The sequence below is a fragment of the Chaetodon auriga genome, chromosome 10 (assembly GCF_051107435.1).
Source record: "Chaetodon auriga isolate fChaAug3 chromosome 10, fChaAug3.hap1, whole genome shotgun sequence".
Classification (NCBI taxonomy): Eukaryota; Metazoa; Chordata; class Actinopteri; order Chaetodontiformes; family Chaetodontidae; genus Chaetodon; species Chaetodon auriga.
The window spans coordinates 1,310,775-1,331,709 of NC_135083.1; the positions used below are offsets into that span (position 1 = coordinate 1,310,775).

The window sequence follows — 20,935 nt, forward strand, 5'->3', positions numbered from 1 at the left end:
TTGTGGGCTCTGAAACACTGTTATGTTGGATTTTGTATTATTTAATTTTGGAAGTTTAAACTGAAGCAGCTCACAGAGCTGTCAGTTTGTGTTTAAGCGCTGAAGATGAATTCTGAAATGATGATCGATGTGGGAGCCTGAAAAGTCAGCTGACGTGTAAAATACTAAAGTAGTTAAAGTGTCGTTTGAGGAGTAAGAGGTGAACATGTGACTTGAACTGTGATTAAGAAAGTTTGCAGTCGGTGTGTAAGAAATGAAGCAGCTGAACTGTCACAACAGAGAAAATGTTATCGACGGAAGCGAAAGCGCTGACAGTCAGCTGCAGACAAAGAAATGGAAGCAGTGTCAGTGGATGAGCAGCGGCTGAAAGCAGCTGAAGTGTGTGTTCTGTAAGAACCTGAGGTGAAGGCATTGTTCTGCACAAAGAACCAACAGCAGCTAAAATGTCAGCTGAAGATTAAAGCTGACAGGAGTTCAAATAAAAATAAAAAACAGAGTTTAAAATGACGTTGAAATATCATAAAACAAGTTAAAGTGATCACGTGTTCCAGAGTGAAAACAGAGACAGAGTAGAATCGAGTAGAGTGACAGCAGAGTGGAGACAGAAGTATGAGGTTTCTAATCTGTTTCAAAGACTTGTTTGGAAGGAAGTCAAGTATAAACTCACAGCAGTTAGTCATGATTCAGTCATCAGGGCAGACAGGTCCAGAAACACACCCGGGGGGGGGGGGGGGGGGGGGGGTGAGGAGGGAGGAAGAGAGAGAGAGAGGGAGGGAGGAAGGAAGGGAGGAAGAGAGAGAGGGAGGGAGGAAGGAAGAGAGGAAAGAAGGGAGAGAGGGAGGAAGAGAGAGAGAGAGGGAGGAGGAAGGAAGGAAGGGTGGGAGGGAGGGAGGAAGGAAGGAAGGGATGAAGGGAAGGAGAGAGTGAGGAAGGAAGGAAGGGAGGAAGGGAGGGAGGGAGGGAGAGAGGGAGGAAGAGAGGAAGGGATGAAGGGAGGGAGGAAGAGAGAGAGGAAGGGAGGAAGGAAGAGAGGAAAGAAGGGAGAGAGGGAGGAAGAGAGAGAGAGGGAGGAGGTAGGAAGGAAGGGTGGGAGGGAGGGAGGAAGGAAGGAAGGGATGAAGGGAGGGAGAGAGTGAGGAAGGAAGGAAGGGAGGGAGGGAGGGAGAGAGGGAGGAAGAGAGGAAGGGACGAAGGGAGGGAGGAAGAGAGAGAGGGAGGGAGGAAGGAAGAGAGGAAAGAAGGGAGAGGGGGGAGGGAGGAAGGAGGGAAGAAGGGAGGAAGGAAGGAAGGAAGGAAGGGAGAGAGGAAGGGAGGGAGGGAGGAAGGAAGGAGGAAGGGAGGGAGGGAGGAAGGAAGAGAGGAAGGGAGGGAGACAGTGAGGTAGGAAGGAAGGAAGGGAGGAAGGAGGGAGGGAGGGAGAGAGTGACGAAGGAAGGGAGGGAGGGAGGAAGGAGGGGAGGGAGGGAGGAAAGAAAGAAAGCAGAAGTAAAGGAGGGAAAATAGACTAGGGCAACCCAAAGAAGGAAGGAAGGAAGGAAGGAAGGAAGGAAGGAAGGATAGAGAGAAAGCAGAGCGAAACTAAAGAAGGGAAACAGATTAAAAGTGTGAAGAAATTCTGCCCTTTTGTGATAAGGGAAGAAAGGAGGATAGAGGAAGTGTAAAAGAAAGTAAGAAGGAAATGTATGGAAGTAAAGAAGGGAAGAAAGAGACAAAGCAGGAAGGAAGAAAGACGCTGAAGGAGGAAGAAGATAATGAAGGTTTAGGAGTAAAAAAATAAGGCAAAAAGAGAAAAAAGTGGATTTGAAAGACAAGTAGAGTGAAAGAAGAAGAGAAGAAAGGAAGTTATGAAATGAAAGAAGAATGAGGAAGGGAGGAAGAGAGAAGGAGAGAGAGAGGGATGAAGAAAGACAATAAACATTTTAATGGACAAAAGAGGTTCGAGGGTCAAAGAGAAGAACCCCACCCATAAAGAGAAGGTGGGGTGATGTCAGATGGAGAGAATAAGAGGAGGGGGAGCAAGAAGATGAGGTAGATGAGAAGGGAGGGGGGAAAGGAGAGGAAACGAGGAGAGGAGAGGATGAGGAGAGAGGAGCCCCACCCTGAATGACGGAGGAGGGGATTTCTGCTGAGGCCAAATGACAAACAGAACCAGATCAGAACCTCCAGGAACACAAACAGTGCATTCAACCATCAGACCTCCAACCGCGTCCTCATCACAGCCCAGCAGCACGTCTTCAGGTCCTTTACTGCAGTAAAAGTACTAATACTGCGCTGTTAAAATACTCCAGTACAAGTAAAAGTCCTGCACTGAAAAGCTTATTTAAGTAAAAGTATAAATCAGGGAAAAAAGACCTTAAAGTATTCAAATACTGAGTCATTCATGCTGCGTTCAGGTGTCCAAGTGAAAAGTGAGGAATGAAACGATCAGTTCACACCGATTGATCAGTGAAAGGAGCGTCAGACTCTGTGAGGAGCTCTGAGGTCTCAGTTAGAGGACACGCAGCGAGACAGACCTGCTGCTGCGGTCAGAGGACATGAGACAGACCTGCTGCTGTGACCAGAGGACACTCAGTGAGACAGACCTGCTGCTGCCACCAGAGGACATGAGACAGACCTGCTGCTGTGACCAGAGGACACTCAGTGAGACAGACCTGCTGCTGCCACCAGAGGACATGAGACAGACCTGCTGCTGTGACCAGAGGACACTCAGTGAGACAGACCTGCTGCTGCCACCAGAGGACATGAGACAGACCTGCTGCTGTGACCAGAGGACACTCAGTGAGACAGACCTGCTGCTGCCACCAGAGGACATGAGACAGACCTGCTGCTGTGACCAGAGGACACTCAGTGAGACAGACCTGCTGCTGCCACCAGAGGACATGAGACAGACCTGCTGCTGTGACCAGAGGACACGCAGACGTGTAACCTGAGCAGCTCTCTGTTGTTTCTGTGGTTGTAAACATTGCGAACACTCGGGCTGAACGCGCTGACTCATGGCGTCCACGCTCAGACCGGGTGGACATCACTGAGCGTGTGGGAGCCGAGCGGCCGGGGACATGGACGCTCACCAACATGCAAATGAGCGAAGGACTCAGGACTTTCTGTGAACACTGAAGTTCAGGCCTCGAGCTTCATCCTGATCTTTTCTTTCACGTGTTTCAGAGTCTTACAGCTAAAAATGACTGTTCACCATGAAGAATGCTAATTTTAGGCGACTGCCCTCTAAAGCACCTCTGGAGGCCTCATCCAGGACCCTGACCCGGGTGAGAAGCCTCAGACTTGGCTGATGAAGGATGGACACTTTGTGCTGCTCAGAGTTCACATGCTGCCCCCTACTGGCAGAGTCACACACCTGCAGCCACAGACGGACCGAGCAGGACAAAGCGACGTACTGACGCTCTGCGCTGACGATGACGGACGCCCGAAGCGTCGTGTGAGATACTGGATTCAGATTCTTGATCCTCGCAGGAATCTGATTAAATAAAATGTGACTGTATTAAATAAAATGAAACACGCAGGTCGAGCTTCTGGGTCGGTTTGAAAATCCAAACAAGAATCTTATTTTCACAACAGCTTCGTTCTGTCAGTGAACAAAGAAGAAGAAGACAAATGGCAACAACAACAACATGTTTAATAAATAAAAACACATTTCACCTTCAGGTTCAGCGAACAACGCGTCCTGAGCGTCTTCATCGCTGCAGCTCGTCCCTCGTTCAACCTGACCCGGATCAGAACCTGGACCCTCGTGACTCGGTTCTCCTGGTGTTTGTTTGTGTCTCTTCCCTGAAAGTTGACATGTCAGAAAACGTTTTTCACACGTGTCTGGAGTCACGTGTGATCCGGGACGGCGGCTCAGGTGTTATCTGTGAAAACTTGTCCCAGGATGGCGAGTCGAGCGCTGAACGGCTGGACGGGGCAGGACAGCAGGGGGGGCGTCTTCTTCTCGCCTGGTTTCAGTGCGATGCTCTCTGATTGGCCGGGGGGGTGGCCTCCTGTCTGTTTGGGCGGCGGCTTCGATCGGCGGCTGGACGTCTCCGCGGGCTGCGATAGGCTGAGCAGGATGTCTCGGAGCTCCTGGCGGTCCTGGGCGTGGCGGCTGCAGCAGTAGAGCGCCGCCGGGTCGAGGGGGTGGGCCTCCGTGTTGAAGATGAACCCGCCCGCTCCTAAAACGCACTCCCCCCCTTCGCCTCCCTCCTCCCAGGACCCGTCGCCCTCCGTCCCGCCGCCGTGCAGGAAGTGGGCGGGGTCAAAGAGCAGGTAGAGGTACTTGATGGTTTCTGCGAGGAAGAAGGACTCCATCCTGTTGTCCAGCTGGTGGTCTCGCAGGTCTTTAACCTGCAGAAGAGAAACGACACCGTTTGATTGGCTGTCCTCTGCTCTGTGTCTACTGCTGACAGGCTGTTTGCACGTCACGTCGTGCAGGTGCAGGTGGAGGGCAGGAAGTGATTCTCTGCACAGGAAGCACTTTGACACCTATGCTCTGCCTCGTTTACGGTCGCTCAGACAGCGAACACTCGCAGAGCGGCTAGCGTGACTCGTAGCGTGACTCGTGACATCACAGCACGCTGAAGACGAGTTCAGAGCCAACGAGCTTCCGACTAAACTTGACTGATCTTACCGTGGCGTATCCACAGGGCGTCTTGGCGATCCTCTCTATGGACTCCAGAGCATCGAGGCCCAGCTGGAGGTAGGTGTGGTCACCTGTGGCCCTGAACAGGTACATGGCACTCTCGATCAACTCTGGAATAAAGGAACGCAGTGGCCTTTGAATTACAAAAAACTTTATTTAAACGGTAACACTGCAGCTTTGTGCGCTGACGTGTGATTGGCTCTCTTTTGGACCAGGTGGACTGACCTGGTCTCAGCGGGTACCCCTCTCTCTTGTCCACAGTGTAGCCCTGAGGGATGCTGTAGAACTCCGGCAGACCTCCGAACTGTCTCCACACGGAGTAATAATTCTGGAACGTTCTCACTGCGCTGTCCAGGTTCCCCAGCAGAGACTGAAACACACACACACACACACACACACACACACACACACACACACAGGAAATGACGATCTAAGACGTGAGCTCAGGAAAGCGTTTGTGTTTTCTGTGCGGACCTGCAGGCCGGGCCAGAAGGCCTCCAGAGACTGGAAGACCGGCATGGAGACGGTTCCTTTGTGCATCTGGACCCACAGGTACCAGTCGTCAAAGCGCGTGTAGTTCTGGATGGCTCGATCGTACTCTGAGGAAAGGCAGCACACGGATGTAAGCGTGACCTCGCCGAAAGCACGAAGCCTCTCAGCCGCTTGATTTTCAGTCTTTAAGTCTGTCATCCGGTGGAGGCGTGGCCTGGGCGGAGCACCTGGGCGAAGGTATCAGAGGCAGAGGGAGCAGGTCGTTACCCAGGAACATGTTGAGCAGCTCCTCGTCCTGCAGCATGATGGCTCCTTTCACCAGGTACTCGAAGTAGGAGTCGACCCCCGCTCCGATGCCGGCGTCCTGAGCCACCCACTTCTTAGACAGGATGTCGATGTGGTTCCCCACCTGGACAGGTGAGACACAGAGAGAGACAGGTGTTTGTGTGGCAGGAGGCGGCTTTCTTTTGTGGCTGCTGTTTGCGGACAGACAGGTGGACCCGTTACCAGTCCGATGTCAGATCTGGTCTTCCACAGCGCCCTCAGGGCCCGGCGAGCCACGTTCTCAAACGTCTCGTCTCCTGTCAGTCGACTCAGCGTGGCGAACTCCAGGATGAAGGTTCCCACGCCGGCGGTGCAAGTGACGGGTGTTTCGGTGGGACTGACGCCGTTCAGGAGGTTGACCGTCCCGTACGGCATGCCGGTGGCGGTCTGGAACGCTGCGGCCAATCACAGAACACGTCATCCGTCAGTTATTTCCATTATTGATTATTGATTAAAGATCAAAGTAACGTCTTCAGACTGCGTTTCCTGTCTGAGCAGCAGTCCACACTGCAAAGCTGGAATCAACCACTGCTTGACATCTGCGCCCGATCAGTGATGTCACTGATCATCGCATCATCAAAATAGTTGCTGATCGATTGATTGTTTCATATGACTGTTGATGTGATTATTGGTGGACTGAAAGACTCTGAACGGGTGGGGTCAGCGTACAGATCTGCCCTCGCTCCACCTCACACAGGCTCCGCCTCTCGTGACCTCTGATTGGTCCTGCTGTTGCGGATCGTTTTCATACCTGGAAGCAGTTTCCTGGCGGCGTCCTCGGCCATCCTCAGCAGCGGCCCCGAACAGGGCCAGCCGGGCTCCAGCTCCATCCCCGCCCGACCTGCCAGCAGGTGAGCCGACAGCAGACCGCCCACCACTACACACACACACACGCACACGCACACACACACACACACACGCACACACACACACACACACACACACACAGGGCAGTTTGACTGTTAAAGACTGGTGCAGAGACGTGACCTCTGATTCGCTCAGCCGCGTTCGTACCTCTGATGTTGGTTTCGAACACGGAGGCGTTGACGTCGATGTCGAAGTCTACGGTGTCCTGGAGGAGCGACGCCACGCGCTGGAACTCTGTGTGGTTTCCCAAAACCTTCAAAGAACATTGTGAACGTTTTCACATCAACACGACTTCAGCCACTGACCCTGAACGCAACATCTGTTCAACACTCAAGACGCCAGAGAGGAATCAAACGTTCGCCTCTGCTGACGATCGGCTGTGACCTCACATCTTCACAGTATTCATGCTTCAGCTGAACAAGAACCAGAACGTCTTATCTTACCAGCAGAGTGTCGAGAGCATCAATCAGAGTGAGCGAGAAGCTGTGGAGGAGAGATGGACCACGACAAACAAGGTGTTAACATCACAGAGCTGCAGTCAGCAGAGATCAGGAGTGCTTCATCCTCAACATGCAGCGCCACGGTGTCACCTCACCTGCCCCAGGTGTCCTGTCCGTCACAGGTGAGCGGGCGGAGCTCGTCGTAGGGGAAAGCGTTGTCAAGATAACTGTTGTAGGCGTGGTAGAACATGGCTTTGATGCGCTGTCTGAAAAAACAGCAAAGTGTCCTGTAAGTTACTCGAGTACTCGAGTTACTGTTCAGATTCCTTCCTGTCCAGTGAAAAGCTCGTATCTCCACATGTGTTTTTAGCATCATCTCAGAGCTGAAAACAGCCTGTTTTTCTGAGCTCGTCACACTTTTTGGAGATACGTGGTTCTCACAGGACGGCCACACTGCAAACGTGTGATGATCTTCTAGAATCTGATGCATTGATGAAGATTAAAGCACCAACAGGATATAAAGGAGCTCAATGAGCTCAAACATCTGCAGCAGGTGTATTAATCCACAACCTGCGGATAGCTGATAATACTCAGATAATTTGACTTAAATAAGGTTTGAATGCAGGATTTTTACTTGTTGTGGAGTACTTTCAAAGTGTAGTATTGGTACTTTGAAGTACAGGATGTGAATACTCCCTCCGCCACTGGAGCTCACTGTCTCTGTTCACCTGTGTGTCGGTGTGTCTCGGGGTTACCTGGCGCCGGCCATGTCCTCCTCGGTGAACTGTCGGCTCGCCGCATCGTTCAGCAGCCAAACAGCCAGCGCCACGAACACGGGAGCGCGCATGTGGGGACACGAGGAGGGCCGGGACAGAGACACGAGAGGACACGGACACAGAAAACACGACAAAACATCAACAACTACAGAACGCTCAGGAGAATCTACTGCCGCTGCGAAGCTGTCAGGAAGTGGACGATGTGCGCATGCGCCGTCCAATGTGCTGACGAGAAGCTAACCCGAGCTGCGTTCAAGAACAAGCCGCTTCTGCAACGTTAGCGAATGTAAGTAAATCATTAGAAACCACGAACAAACGGAGGGAACCGGAGCCGTTAGAGGAGGGCAACGTGAAAATATACAAACGTGTTGTTATCATATATCATATTTGAACACATTTTTTTCGCTTATATGACAGTTTGAGCTGCATTCAACATCAAACCGTTTACAAACGTTGCATACGTGTGTTTTGGTAACACTTCGTAACAGCATTGATAAGCACTATATAAACATTTAACAAAATGTAATTTTTCCAGCGAAAAGGCCAAAACATTCAGTTTTAATTTCTTAACTGATTTATTTATTTATTTTTTTTGTTAAGTGAACATATTTGAATCACTTTGAGATCTGAGAAATAATATTTTCTGACATTATATAGACTAATCAATAATAAGATTCATCAAGAAAAACCTGGCAGATTCATAGATAATGCCTAATTGTTAGCTGCAGGCCTAATTTCAGCCCTGACAGCAGCTGTTTGGAGCCGAAATCGAGCCAGTGTCCATCTTTCAGTGCAACGTCAATGAAAATACAGAACAACCAAATTATTTGAATGTTTCTGGCACCATCGCTTCCTCCGTCTCACTTTCTTTGCATTTTTAGCCATGCGTGGCTCAGTCTGTCTGTCTGTCAGTCCACGCTGAAATATCTCAATGATAAATAACAATAATAATAATAATAATAAACTTTATTCAGCATTTTTCATACAGGAATCGCAGCTCAAAGTGCTTCACATGAAAGAAATCGCATGCACCAAGTAAGTGCTTTACATAGAAAAAGCAGAATGGACATAAAACAGATAAACAATGAATGTAAAATAAGACGGAAATTAGTATAAAAAATAATAATAAAGACAATGCATAAAACCTCACAATGAACTATTCAAATCTAGGTAAAAATAGAGCAGAATAAGGATAAAAGTCTGTTAGGGCGAAGCTCTAAAGAACTCTTCTTCTGGTGTTTCTGCCTTCTTTGGTTCTCAGACATCAACAGAACCTTTTTCTTTTCTGCAGACACCGATTCACCAAACGTCTCGATGACACTGAATCAGGCGTTTCACAGCCGCCTCAGAGCGTCTTCTCATGGACGTCATCTCACTGTGGGCCTTATCTGCCTTTAACGACCCACCGTGACCCCCAGAGGCTTTATTCATAATGTTACAGGAAGTCAGTGCAGAGCAGCTGAAACTGGACTGATGACACATGATCTCCGAGACTGACGTCAGGCTTTGTGTTTGTTTGAAACCAGTTTAACTCTCAGTCAGAAAACCAACAACTGTTCAAGACCTTTGATTAAGACACCACGATCAATCAGACGCTGAGTTTAGTCTGAGGTCGCTGACGACTTCAGTCAGATCAGAAAGAAGAAAAGTCTTCATTTGCACTGAAACCATCTTTTCCAGTTTGTCACTGACGGATGGAGGCTGGATATCGGTTTTACAGCCACTGCAGGTGTCTGACACGCTGTCAAACAGCTGCTTTAACGATGCTGGAGGTTCAGGGTGAACACAGGAGCTGGACTCAGGGACAGTCTCAGGTCGATCAGCCCTGGGAGTTCCTTTGAAAACACTGATGAATGTCTCGGGGACATGTGCTTCGGACATTCACGGTTCAGGACGGATTCTTATGATATGCCAAATATTTGCCAAATAGAGCCATTATTTGCATAATATGCAAATTGTATTGTTTCTGAGCAGCTCATTTCTGTGAAACCTGAACTATTTCACCAGCTGCAGGTCTGCAGCGGCTCATTGAATAAACAGAGAGCGAACAGAGATGGACAGAGTTCTTGTGCTCATCGTGGCCGCGTCAGGCAAGTCTGTCATTGCTTTACATACGTTTATACTGTTTTATCACAGTGCTCCGCTTTTTCCTCGTGGCTATGAGACCTTGAGCCTGTCTGTCGCTGCAGAGCTGTGTGCTGCCGCGTCACGTCTTCAACATCAGTACCATGTTGTTAATGAGCTGAAGAACATCACTGAAGCGATGAGCTACTGCAGAGAGAAGTACACCGACCTCGCCACTATAGCCAACATGGAGGACGTGACCATCCTGAACAAGATGGTGGACACAAGCGCGATGAAGAGCCATGTGAGTTCACTGTTCAGCGTGTTGACTGACTCAGAGGTTCGTTTGGATAAATGTTTCCTGTAACGTAGCTCGATATCTTAACAATAAGTTAACGATAACTACAACAAGTTAAAGGAAGGAAGGAAAAAGAGAAGATGCATCTAGTTTCAGGCAGTTTGTGTGTTGGAGCAGGAAGTTTATTGCTGGTTCTGAGTGACTTGATGCTTGAATTTCCACTGACAGGAACAGAGCTGCTTCACTGAAGTGAGAATTTCATGTTTTTTAGTCTGGCTGCACTATGTTTAACATAACTGTGGGTCTCTGACATATTTTTACTTGTTTGAAAAATGTTGGTAAGTGAGCTGAGGCGATCCTGTTCTGCTGCTGCTTCCAGTACGCCTGGATCGGACTGTACGACGACATCAGCAGCTGGAGGTGGTCACTGGCAGACGAGACGCTCAAGTTCAGCAACTGGGACCTCCGTCAGCCGTCTGGCTACGGGAGTCAAGAACATTGTGGTATCATGTATGATACCGGACGCTGGCACGATTCCACCTGTGAAAGCACCATTCTAGCGTTGTGCATGGATGTCACAGGTGAGCAGTCGTGGACGAAGCACTCAACCCCAGTACTTGAGTCAAAGTACAGATACTAACTAACCAAATATTACCCCACTACAAGTCAAAGTAGCTCAGCCAAAACATTACCCGAGTAAAAGTACAAAAGTAACTGCTTTTAAATATACTCAAGTATTCAAAAGTACATGCTTTAAGAATGACTTAAGTACAAGTAAAAGTACATTTGCATAACCCGTTCTGCTGCTGCCTTCAGCGCCTTCGTTCTTTGACACGCGGAGCGAGCTGGAAGATGAAGTCCTCGTGTTGCTCGCTGTGCGTGCGTGCGTGATGACGTAGATCCCAGCTGAGAGCGGGTTCTGTGATTGGTTCCCTTCTGTGAAGAACACAGCGTGTGGCCAGGTGTGTTTTAGGGAAGAATAAGACAAAAACAACAACAAGAGCTAAAGTAAAAGAAAGGAGTCCTTCCCAGCCTTCTTCAAAATGTAGAGCAGTAGAAAGTCAAATATTTGTCTTTGAAATGTGATTGAGTGAAAGTAAAAAGTATCCAAAAAATCTGATACTCAAGTAAAGTACAAAGAGTTGTTCACCGAACACTCGTCTTTCCAGCCCGCTGAGGGATAAAGACAGTGAACAGTTTCAGAGCAGACTGATTGGAGACATGGGCTGAGCTCAGGTTGTGCACTGGTTAGCTGTGAGTCGAAGGCTTTGCTTAATACTCAATGTTACGCTGATCATGTCGATGTCGCTCTTTAATGTGACTCTAAGCTGTGGCTCTGAACGGATTCATCGTGGCTCTAATCCTGCCTCAGACCGGACACACAACACATGGCACATTACCCCCGGCACACCGTAAGTACAGCAGTTGTTCTGTACGCAGCACTTTGTCTATTTCAGGGCCGAATGTGACGTTTGTCCTCACCGGCTCACCTATGACCTGGACTGAGGCCCAGAGTTACTGCAGGGCCAACCACAAAGACCTGGCCACTGTGAGAAACATGCCAGAGGTCCAGAGGGTGAAGGAGATGGTGCCTGCAGGACACGCAGTCTGGATCGGCCTTTTCAGAGACTCCTGGAAGTGGTTGGATGGACGTAACTCCTCATTCAGGTACTGGAATCAGGAAGCAGGGGAGCCTAATAACGACGTTGGGAACGAGTCTTGCGTGGTGGCAGACTTCTTGCAAAATGGAAAATGGGCAGACTGGAACTGTGATAGGAGAAAGCCATTCATCTGCTACAGCTGTAAGTTACCATTCACCTGTCCCTTAAATGTGGATTTAGGCTTATTTTTAGGCTTTATTTTATTTGCAGATGCAGAAGAAGAACTCCCCAAAAACAACAAATGAGGAGAAAAATGACATCCAGAAATATCAAGTAACGCATAGAAAAGACGTTTTAACTTCCATGATGTTGATAATGTCTCTGAAATCATTTGGAAAGTTTCCATGTTTTTCTCTTCCGCGTGACGATTATTATCCAACCAGGAATGTTGTAACTGACGCAGTTTGTTTTTTTAAGTCACGTTTTCAAAGCAAGTGATGAAGGTGAGGTTGAAGAAGAAGAGCTCTCTGGATCTGAACGACCCTGCTGTGATGGAGGACATCCTGAAGCAGGTAAATCTGAATGTTCTGTTTGCAACGTGAACACGTATGTGTCGTCCTCACTGTCAAAAACATGCCAACGATAAAGCAGTGATGGCCACATGAATGTGGACACTAAAGAGTGAAGCAGGGTTCTCTGTGAGTGACGTTCAGGAAAGCAAACGTTTGGTGTCTCAGCTCAAACAGAGGCTGAAGGATCAGGGGGTGACCGAAGAGGTCAGACTGAGCTGGAGGACGCAGCCGGACGGAAAGATCTTCCACAGAGATGAGAAGAAACCAAAGAAGAAGAGCAAGTGTCCAAAAACAGACGAGCTTTAATGTCCGGATTTTCTCTGTGTTCATTACAGATTTATTTCCTTCATCCTTAACAGAAGAATATTCTGTCAATACATATTTTGCTGTTGTCGTCCTGCAATTTCTGTTATCACCTTAATTATCCAAATAATTAATATATGTGCTATTTCTACCGACATCAGGAGTGACGACTCTTTGTCTTTTAAATGGTTGTGGTTGCAGAAGTGAGGCTGCACATGAGCTAAGTGCTAATGTCAACATGCTAACACAATGATAATTGAAACTGGTCTGAACATAAACCTGGAGGAATGTTAGAGTGTCCAGGAGTGTCCTGTGTGTCTCTGTTAGTCAACGCTCACACGTTACACCTCTGTTCACCTCATGTGGCCCCAGGTCCAGTTTTAATGCTTTATTATATATATTTTACATAATTAATAAAATACGGTGCACTGATTACTTTTTGACTACTTTTCATACTAAAGAACACATTTCTGATAATTCTTCTGTAATTTTTTCCTTCAATAAAACTGAATGCAGGACTTTTGTGTTAATAGATTGTTTTTTCATTGTGATGATGCTTCTTTTGCTGTAGTAAAATATTTGAATACTTTTTCCTCTGCGGCTCCTGATCTCCCTCCCTCTGCCTCGACCAAACTATCCAACAGGATTCAGCAGCAGTAAATTGTAATAAACACGTTAATGCAGCAGCAATATTACTGACAGATAAATAAAATCACTGACAGAGAACACTTTACTGCAGCATGAGTACTTCTACCTTAACCACAGTTTTGAATGCAGGACTTTTACTTGTAGTGGAGTATTTTCAGATTGTGGTATTACTGCTTTAACTAAATGGTCTGATTACTTCTGCCACCGCTCACAGAACATTATGTCGTGTTTGTTCTTGAACGTTTTCATAATGTTTTATTATCAGCTGCATTATCTCTGACAGCACGTGAATGTAACACGTACACGTCATCGCGTTCCGCTGTTACCATGGATACGGAGTAACCACCGCGCTCGTTCAGCAGGAGCAACGTTAGATGAACAGAAGAGAGCAGCTTGTCCAGACGCCTCCTGTCAGGGTTTCCAGGACTGAGTGAGTCAAACTTTCACATGTTCGACGGAATATTTCGATATTTTCACTCATATTTTCTTTACTTACGTTAGCTTAATTCAAGATCTACAACTTCGGCGATTTTACCGATACGGTTGAGCATATTTCTCCAGTCTCACTCAGTATACAGAATTTGTTGGTATAATGTCCCGATTTTGTTCCATTTATCCACCTGTAATTCACTATTTTAATTAGTTTGTACGTTACCAAACAGAACACTTTGCCAGCTGCTGCGTTCAAGTGCAGAAAGACATTTGGGTTCCGGAGGGACTTGAACATGACATGAACCTTATTATCTGCAACTTTATACTTTTCCTAATTATGTCACAGTGTTAAAATATATGAGACCATTCGACTTTAGACTTCAGACTGCTTCTTTATTGATCCCAATTTGGGAAATTATTTTGTTGCAGTAGCAATTAAACATACAGACAAACACAGAATGCATACAAGATTTTTTTTTTAAAAAAGTAACAAAAAAGTGAAAAAAAAAACATAGAATAGGAATACCAGCAGTGAATTTTACTAAATATACAGTTATATGTATTATGTATATATGTATAATACATATTATATAATATTATAATAATATAATAAAAAATACAATTGAACCAAGGATATAAGCAAGTATTTACATTAAAAAATTGTGGTTTCAGATGATAAATAAACCTTAAACAGACCTTAAACAGATAAATAAATGCAAACTGTAGACTGTCTGTGCAGTACTGCAGTAGTGCAGATAATATGTAAAATACCTGACATGTGTCTCCCGGTAGAGGACCTGATATATGGACATGTATGCAGAATATGCAGGATGTAATCTGAAGTGTTCACACCATCTATGTTTGGTTTGTTTTTTAATATCTTTATACCTGTCGTTGCTGTTCTTTAAATGGGGGAATCTACTTGGCATAGTGTCACAAACATGACAGTATTGACTGATCATGAGCTGCTGTGTTTCTGATTGTATGTGGATGTATAAGCTTCACTTAACATCTTTAATACTTTTCTAAAAGATGGAGACTGTACCGGAGTCAGACAGCGAGGAGCAAGTCAGACATGGAGAGACGGAGGAGGAGGAGGAGGAGGAGGAGGAGGAGGGCAGGGAGCTGTCGGAGCTGGACGGGACTCTCAGTAACCTCCATGTTTCAGCTCCTCAGGAGCTTCTGTGAGCATCCACAGCTTGTACACACACCACACACACTCACACACTGAAGGAGGCCAGGAGTTCGTCAGTGTGCCCTCAAATTGCCAATTGCTCTTAAAATGACATTTAGGGTTTGAACAATCAGTCATTTCAAGTTAGAATGTAGCATGAAGGGGCTAAAACTTAACTTATTGTGACCACCGGACTCCTTCTGGGCTCCTTCAGGTACAAACATCTGAAACATACAGTCTCAGTGGTCAGTGGCTGATCTACGGTCACAGAAGCCTTACTGACAGTCACAGCTTTGTGATGAAGGTCATCAGACCTGATGTCTTCACCTGCTGTCCGTCACCAGCCTGAACCTGGAAGCAGACGAGTCCTACAGGATCAACTCCCCCGGCGAGCTCCGACTGTTGGCCGTGGCAGACAACTTCCGCCGTCAGTATTCGCACTTGTGTCCTGAACGCAAACCTCTGCTGCTCTGCCCCGTCAACGAATGTGGTGTTCAGGTAACACCAACAGTCCAGCTCGACTCACCAGGCCTGTGTTTGCATCATCTGTCTTCTGTTTGTGTGTTTCTCTGTCTGATACCTGTGTTTTTTCTCGTATTCAGAAGTTTGTGTCGACCACTCTTCGGCCCACACCAGCAGTCTGCCCTGAACTCTACACCTGGGAGGGCTGTGCCTCCTTTGTGGCTGACTTCCTGTCTCTGGAGCCTTTGGAGCCGCCTGTGGACCTGGTCAGAAAGTGCAGAAACAAGAATTTGATCCACTTGTTTTACTGATTATCTTTTCAGTGTGTCTGAGCGACAGTGTGTGTGTGTGCGTGTGTGTGTGTGTGTGTGTGTGTGTGTGTGTGTGTGTGTGTGTGTCTTAGCCCCGGTACCTGTTCTCCTCCACCTCGGTGCTGCAGAGTCAGCGCGCCACGTGTTTTGAATACGCCACCCTGCTCTGCAGCCTGCTGCTCGGCGCTCACTACGACGCCTACTGCGTCAGCGGCTACGCCGTCAAAGAGATGTGTCTGCTCGACCAGAGCCTGCAGGAGTGCCCCCTGCTGGACACGGAGGGAAAGGTCAGTGCTGCTCTTGGTTCGGTGCACCTCACTGCACATCTGCTGCGCATATGAACGGACCTTTGATTGACAGACGTGAGTGTGTTTGTGTATGCAGAGTGTGATCTCAGAGCAGGAGCAGCAGGAGAATAAATATGCAGTGAAGCCTCTGAGGGAGCTGAAGAGTCACTTTCTGATGCAGCAACAGAAGAAGAAACAGGATGCTGAAGCTGCGCTGCTTCAGAAACAGAAACCACAGGAGGTAACGTGACCTTTGTACTGTGAGACCAACACAGAGCAACAGCAGGTTCCCTGTTAGGTCGACACAAACCCTCCCTCCTTTCACCTCCTCTTCCTCTTCATGAGCAGGACGGTGAGCGGCAACCCGCTGACCCCCTGAGAGGACTGCGGGTGCACTGCTGGGTGCTGGTGCTGTCAGGGAGTCGGAGCATCCAGGAGAACTTCTTCATCGACCCTCTGACCGGGAACAGCTACTCCACCGACGATGACAACTTCCTGGGTGTCGAGAGCGTGTGGAACAACCTCAACTACTACGTGAACATGCAGGACTGCAGGAACAGCTGCACTGTGAGTCCACGACAACTCCAGACACACAACTGACTGATGCACTGTCAGTCACATCAGTACAGACAGGTCTGACGTTAAGTCAGGAAACAGCCGTCATCAAGGTTAAATGGTAAATACACTGACTGGAGTGTGTTATACATGTGCCTGTGTACAGTATCTGCTTGTGTGTGTGTGTGTGTGTGTGTGTGTGTGCGCAGGATATGCTGTATGACCTGGAAGATTTGAGGATGTGGGAGCCCGTCTTGTTCGGTGCAGCCAGCAAAAAGCAGCTGATTCTCTCCGTCCTGAACAAGAAGGAGAATAAGATGATGAACAAAATCAACAGTGACGAGGAGGTGTGTATGTGCATTTTTCTGTGTGTGTGTGTGTGTGTGTGTGTGTGTGTGTATAGTGGACATTTGACTTACAAGCAGGACTCAGAAACAGAGAAAGTTGGATTGAAATGAGGTTTTCAAAGCTGAGGAACACAGACATCTTTAACGATAAGGCTGTTGATGTTTCATCTGATGGATCTTCTTCCTCTGAGCTCCGTTAAAACACACCAGTGAGCCTCGCTGGTGTTCCTCCATCGCCGTGAACACACACGCTGTTTATTCTGACAGTGTGTGACAGTGAATTAGCTGACTGTGAACTCGACATTGTGTTTTTTTGTTGAAGGAGGAGGAGCAGCACAGAGTTTTTGAGATGCCCAGATCCTGGATCAGCCACATCACGATCTCCAAAAAAGGTGCAGGAGCAGCACAGGAGCTCTGTTTGTGTACTGTTTGTTTTCAAGGCCAAGCTAGCATCATTCAGATGAAGTGCAAAGGTGTATGTGTAAGTGTAGAAATACATGATCAGTGCCAGCGTCCAGTCCGAGTCTTATGCTTTTGTCTTCTCAAACCCAAACATGTCCCCTGATGTTGGAAATCCTCCACAAACCGCTGCCTCGCCTTTCTGACTCAGACCTGGAGACCAGCTGGCCGCAAAGAACGAAGGTGACCCGCTACAGAAAAGCAAAGCTGGAGAAGTTTGCGGCGTACCTGAGGTCGGACGGCCTGGTCACACGACTGACGAGATACGAAGACCTGGACTGTGAGTGAGGACACGTCTGACTGCCCACTCAGGGTTTGTCTGTCATCATGTGGAGAAGAAATGATGCACGGAGGGAAGCGGCTTTGAGAGGCTTTTTACTGTCGTCCCTGCACACTGAAAAACATGAAGATGTTCATCTTGTACTTACCTGTGTGTGTGTGTGCGTGCGTGTGTGTGTTGAAGGCACAGAGGTCGTCACGGTGAAGGAGTGGTATCAACACAGAAACGACCACCTGGAGGAGAGAGAGGTCAACAAGCTCCACGGCGTCACCACAGAGCGCTTCAGACATGGACGAAGGTTCCACCTCTTATGTAAATCTGCTTCCTGTCGCCGTCCACCTCAAACCTCACGTCAGCAAAGACACCTTTTAGACTACCTGTGCAGGAGGGCGGGACGTGAGTGACGGCGTGTTGGTGTCTCTCAGTCCACAGCTTCACTGCTCGGAGCGCCCCCACCCAGCGGCAGATGGAGTTCAGCGGTGCGCGTGTGGACGGTCTGGTGCGGCGGGTGGAGACAGCAGGTGAAGTGACGGAGATCTTTGAGGGTCGGGACGACTTCCTCCACTACCGGCACGTCGTCTTCGATCAACGCGTCCGGTTTTCAGAAGCACACTTGGGCGCAGATCCGGACGCTCGACCACTGCAGGTAAGATATGTAAACAGGAAGTCAAAGAATCACTGGAGCCGTTTGTTCATATGCGTTTGTGTGTTTTTCTCTTATTTTCCATCTTTTTGTTCTACTTTTTCTCCCCAGCGTGGCATCAATAAAGTCTTTTTGTCTTTTGTGTGTGTGTGTGTGTGCAAATAGAAGGTGGTGGAGCGTTTCCATAGGAACAGATCCAAACCAGCCAACCAGGACGTGGCCGAGCGAGTGTTCCTATTGGCTCAGAGGCGGATTGAGGTGACCTATCACTTAGAGGATGGCCGATTCATTGCTTCAAAGAGGAGCTTCATCAAACCACGAGAGTCGACAGAACAAAAGAAGGCGGAGGACTTCACTCCTGACCTGGTCTCCAGCTTCCAGGTACAGACAGCAAACACAACAAGAGGCGGTCGAGTCTCTGAGCTGCCTCTGGAACCAGACGCTCCAGTAAACACAACCTTTGTGTCTCAGGTTCAGCTGGACCCACCTGAGAAGCCTCTGAAGACCCTGACTCTGTATGAGATGCTGCTGGACCTGATGAAGGATGAAGAGAAGGTGCTCCTCCAAATCAAGGAAGCTGAGAATGAGGTAACGTGAAGGCCAAAACGGTTGAACTCCCCCTAATTAAGGCAGTGAAACTTTCCCAGTTAACCACCAGTAAGACCCCATGACCAGGTGACAGCATGATGAACCTGGAGGTGCTTGAGTTCATGGTCTGAGTCGGCATGAATGTTTCTGCCATGTGTGCAGGTGAGAGACATTTTGTCCTGCAGAGAGCAGGAAGAGCGAGACATTCAGCTTCACTTCTCACCATGGACGACGACAGGAGCCGCCAGGGCCCGCAGGCAGAGACAGGACATGGTACCACACACACACACACACACACACACACACACACACACACACACACAACAATACAAGACAGCCACGCACACATCGATCACGTGTCAGCCTTCTCTCTGCCGCTGCAGGAGCGTCTGGCTGCAGAGGAGCAGAGGTGGCTGCAGGAGAAGGAGAAGGACATTCTGGCTCCCCTCCTGATCCGACTGCACGACGCACAGACGCTGAGCGCCGAAGACGCCAGGCAGCTCCACCAGGACTGTTTGGCCGAGTTCAAACAGAGACTGGTGGAGCACGCCAACCTCATTCAGGAACGATATGAGAAGGTACCACACAAATCCTACAGAGAAGCCTTGTGGAACAGGAAGCGAGCTCCTCAAGTCACATGGTCTCACTGTGTATACGATGCTCAGCTGGTTTCATCCCTGAAGGCTGAATATACTGGAGTTTATAGACATGTTTGAAGTTTATATCTGCAAAGAAAGCAGAACAGGACAAAGACGTCTTGCTGTTATCAGACTTTCTGCGAGCACGCTGACATGTCGATGGAAACATGTGTTCAGGAGACTCAGGAGCTGCAGAAGAAGCAGCAGTGGTTCCAGAAGAACCAGCTCACCATGACGGGACAGCAGGAGGAGGAGTACCAGACCGACTGCTCTGAGAGAACGCTGCGAATACGTGTGGCCAAGAGGCGGCTCAGCATGTACTGACACACACACACACACACACACACACACACACACACACACACACACACAGATCATCTCCAACCCACAAAATACAATCAGACTTTACAGAGAGCTGAACTTCTTTTCATCTCCTGAACAGTTTAAAGTCGTGTTGCTGTGACAAACAGTGTGTGATCATTTCTGTGTGTTTGTGTGTGTTTGTTCCAGGCACAAGGAAGCAGCTCCTCAGAAGTACCGGGCTCTTGACCAGAAGCTCAAACGGGACCCTCGACTGTCCCCTCACCTGCTCAGCTGAGACTCACGCACAGGTTGATCCAGAAATCGTCCTTCACACACTGTTCCTTTCTCTTCCTCAGAGTCAGTCATACACAGTATTTCCGTATTCAGTCAGGATGATCCAGTGGAGCTACGAAGAACACTGAAGATGTTTCTATTGGAGGACTTTAACATGTTAACGTCTCTATTATCTGTAGGTCTGGAAAGATAGATAAAGATCAAAAGCAAAGAGGAAAACTGTACTAATTATTAAAAATCTGTCTGCAAGTTTTTGTGTTGTTTGTGTCGTCTGGCCTTCAGTTTGAATGATGAAGTTTGTTCTTCAACACCTGCATCCATGTCAAGGAGCCTTCAAAAGCAACGGGAAATTTGCTTTGGATATTTGTAGTCCTTGTGTGTGCCAGTGTTTTAGTTACCCCAGGTTCATTAGCGCTGAAGACCTCAGAGACAAGGCAGGTTTCATGTCACAAAACTCTTCTTCAGACGGGATTCAGGGGTCTGTTTGCAGACCACGACCAGGTGACCAGAGAGGGTTCATTCAGCAAAAGACAGAAGTCAGAAATCTGTTTCGGACAAACATGAAGGAGTCATGCAGATAATAGTATTCAGACTTTCTTTGTGGCTGTCAGAGTCACTGTTATTTTAGTCAGAGTCAATAATCATACAGATATATCTTAATCTCAGTACAAATCCAGCTTTCCGTTTCTTTAAATGACCACAAATTTTACTTTGTTGACAGTCAGCTGTAGACAGTGAAGTGTAATGATCAGTGCTGCCTCTGGGTGTCGCTGGTGAGGTTTTAAGCTGTGGTCTTAGCAGTGCATCATCAGTCTGTACTGGATGTTCGTTGTGTCAAGAAAACAAGTGGGATTTGACCAAATTTAGTTTTTAATGATGTCACTATTTTTAATTAAGGCTTCTGGTATTTATTTCCTGTATTTTCCAGCCAATCTTGCTGTAGTTTTTTTTTTACACGAGGTGTAAAGCAGTAGGTTTGGGGACTGTCAGCCCTAAAGCTGCTTTACAAATCATCTATAAACCATCAATAATGGCAGCTTTTCATTTGTCAGAATGTGAAAAATTCCATCAGCAGGTGTCCTCCTTCGCCGTCTTTGTGTGCTCAGGCGTTCCTCACTTTTTAGTAAGAGTAATGGCTTTATTTCAA

General features: G+C 47.8%; 2 protein-coding genes across 2 annotated transcripts; one reads left to right on the forward strand and one right to left on the reverse strand.

The window, feature by feature from the left end:
- Positions 1-3,611: 3,611 nt before the first annotated feature.
- edem2 (ER degradation enhancer, mannosidase alpha-like 2) lies at positions 3,612-7,727 on the reverse strand. Its single transcript, XM_076742114.1, has 11 exons — positions 7,509-7,727; positions 6,909-7,019; positions 6,757-6,796; positions 6,461-6,566; positions 6,198-6,323; positions 5,630-5,841; positions 5,390-5,531; positions 5,105-5,229; positions 4,856-5,000; positions 4,619-4,740; positions 3,612-4,335 (listed from the first exon to the last, which is right to left on the reverse strand). Exons 1-11 carry the CDS (start codon positions 7,598-7,600, stop codon positions 3,853-3,855), a joined length of 1,704 nt encoding a protein of 567 aa, XP_076598229.1. The 5' UTR covers positions 7,601-7,727; the 3' UTR covers positions 3,612-3,852.
- Positions 7,728-14,479: 6,752 nt separating this feature from the next.
- On the forward strand, positions 14,480-19,981 carry ccdc135 (coiled-coil domain containing 135). Its single transcript, XM_076741802.1, has 17 exons — positions 14,480-14,631; positions 14,966-15,119; positions 15,224-15,349; positions 15,487-15,681; positions 15,779-15,922; positions 16,030-16,248; positions 16,446-16,583; positions 16,906-16,975; positions 17,194-17,322; positions 17,506-17,634; positions 17,748-17,968; positions 18,131-18,346; positions 18,443-18,553; positions 18,716-18,826; positions 18,937-19,131; positions 19,369-19,508; positions 19,702-19,981. Exons 1-17 carry the CDS (start codon positions 14,480-14,482, stop codon positions 19,787-19,789), a joined length of 2,538 nt encoding a protein of 845 aa, XP_076597917.1. The 3' UTR covers positions 19,790-19,981.
- Positions 19,982-20,935: the final 954 nt, after the last annotated feature.

What these genes read in the sequence shown, in the direction of transcription:
- edem2 (XM_076742114.1), bottom strand. Translation starts at nt 7,600, where the DNA reads ATGCGCGCTCCCGTGTTCGTGGCGCTGGCTGTTTGGCTGCTGAACGAT. An exon ending in ATGCTCTCGACACTCTGCTG is followed by an intron (nt 6,567 to 6,756) that starts GTAAGATAAGAC and finishes TGTTCTTTGAAG; the next exon opens with GTTTTGGGAAACCACACAGA. An exon ending in GTTCGAAACCAACATCAGAG is followed by an intron (nt 6,324 to 6,460) that starts GTACGAACGCGG and finishes GTGTGTGTGTAG; the next exon opens with TGGTGGGCGGTCTGCTGTCG.
- ccdc135 (XM_076741802.1), top strand. Translation starts at nt 14,480, where the DNA reads ATGGAGACTGTACCGGAGTCAGACAGCGAGGAGCAAGTCAGACATGGA. An exon ending in TCAACGAATGTGGTGTTCAG is followed by an intron (nt 15,120 to 15,223) that starts GTAACACCAACA and finishes TCTCGTATTCAG; the next exon opens with AAGTTTGTGTCGACCACTCT. An exon ending in TGCTGGACACGGAGGGAAAG is followed by an intron (nt 15,682 to 15,778) that starts GTCAGTGCTGCT and finishes TTGTGTATGCAG; the next exon opens with AGTGTGATCTCAGAGCAGGA.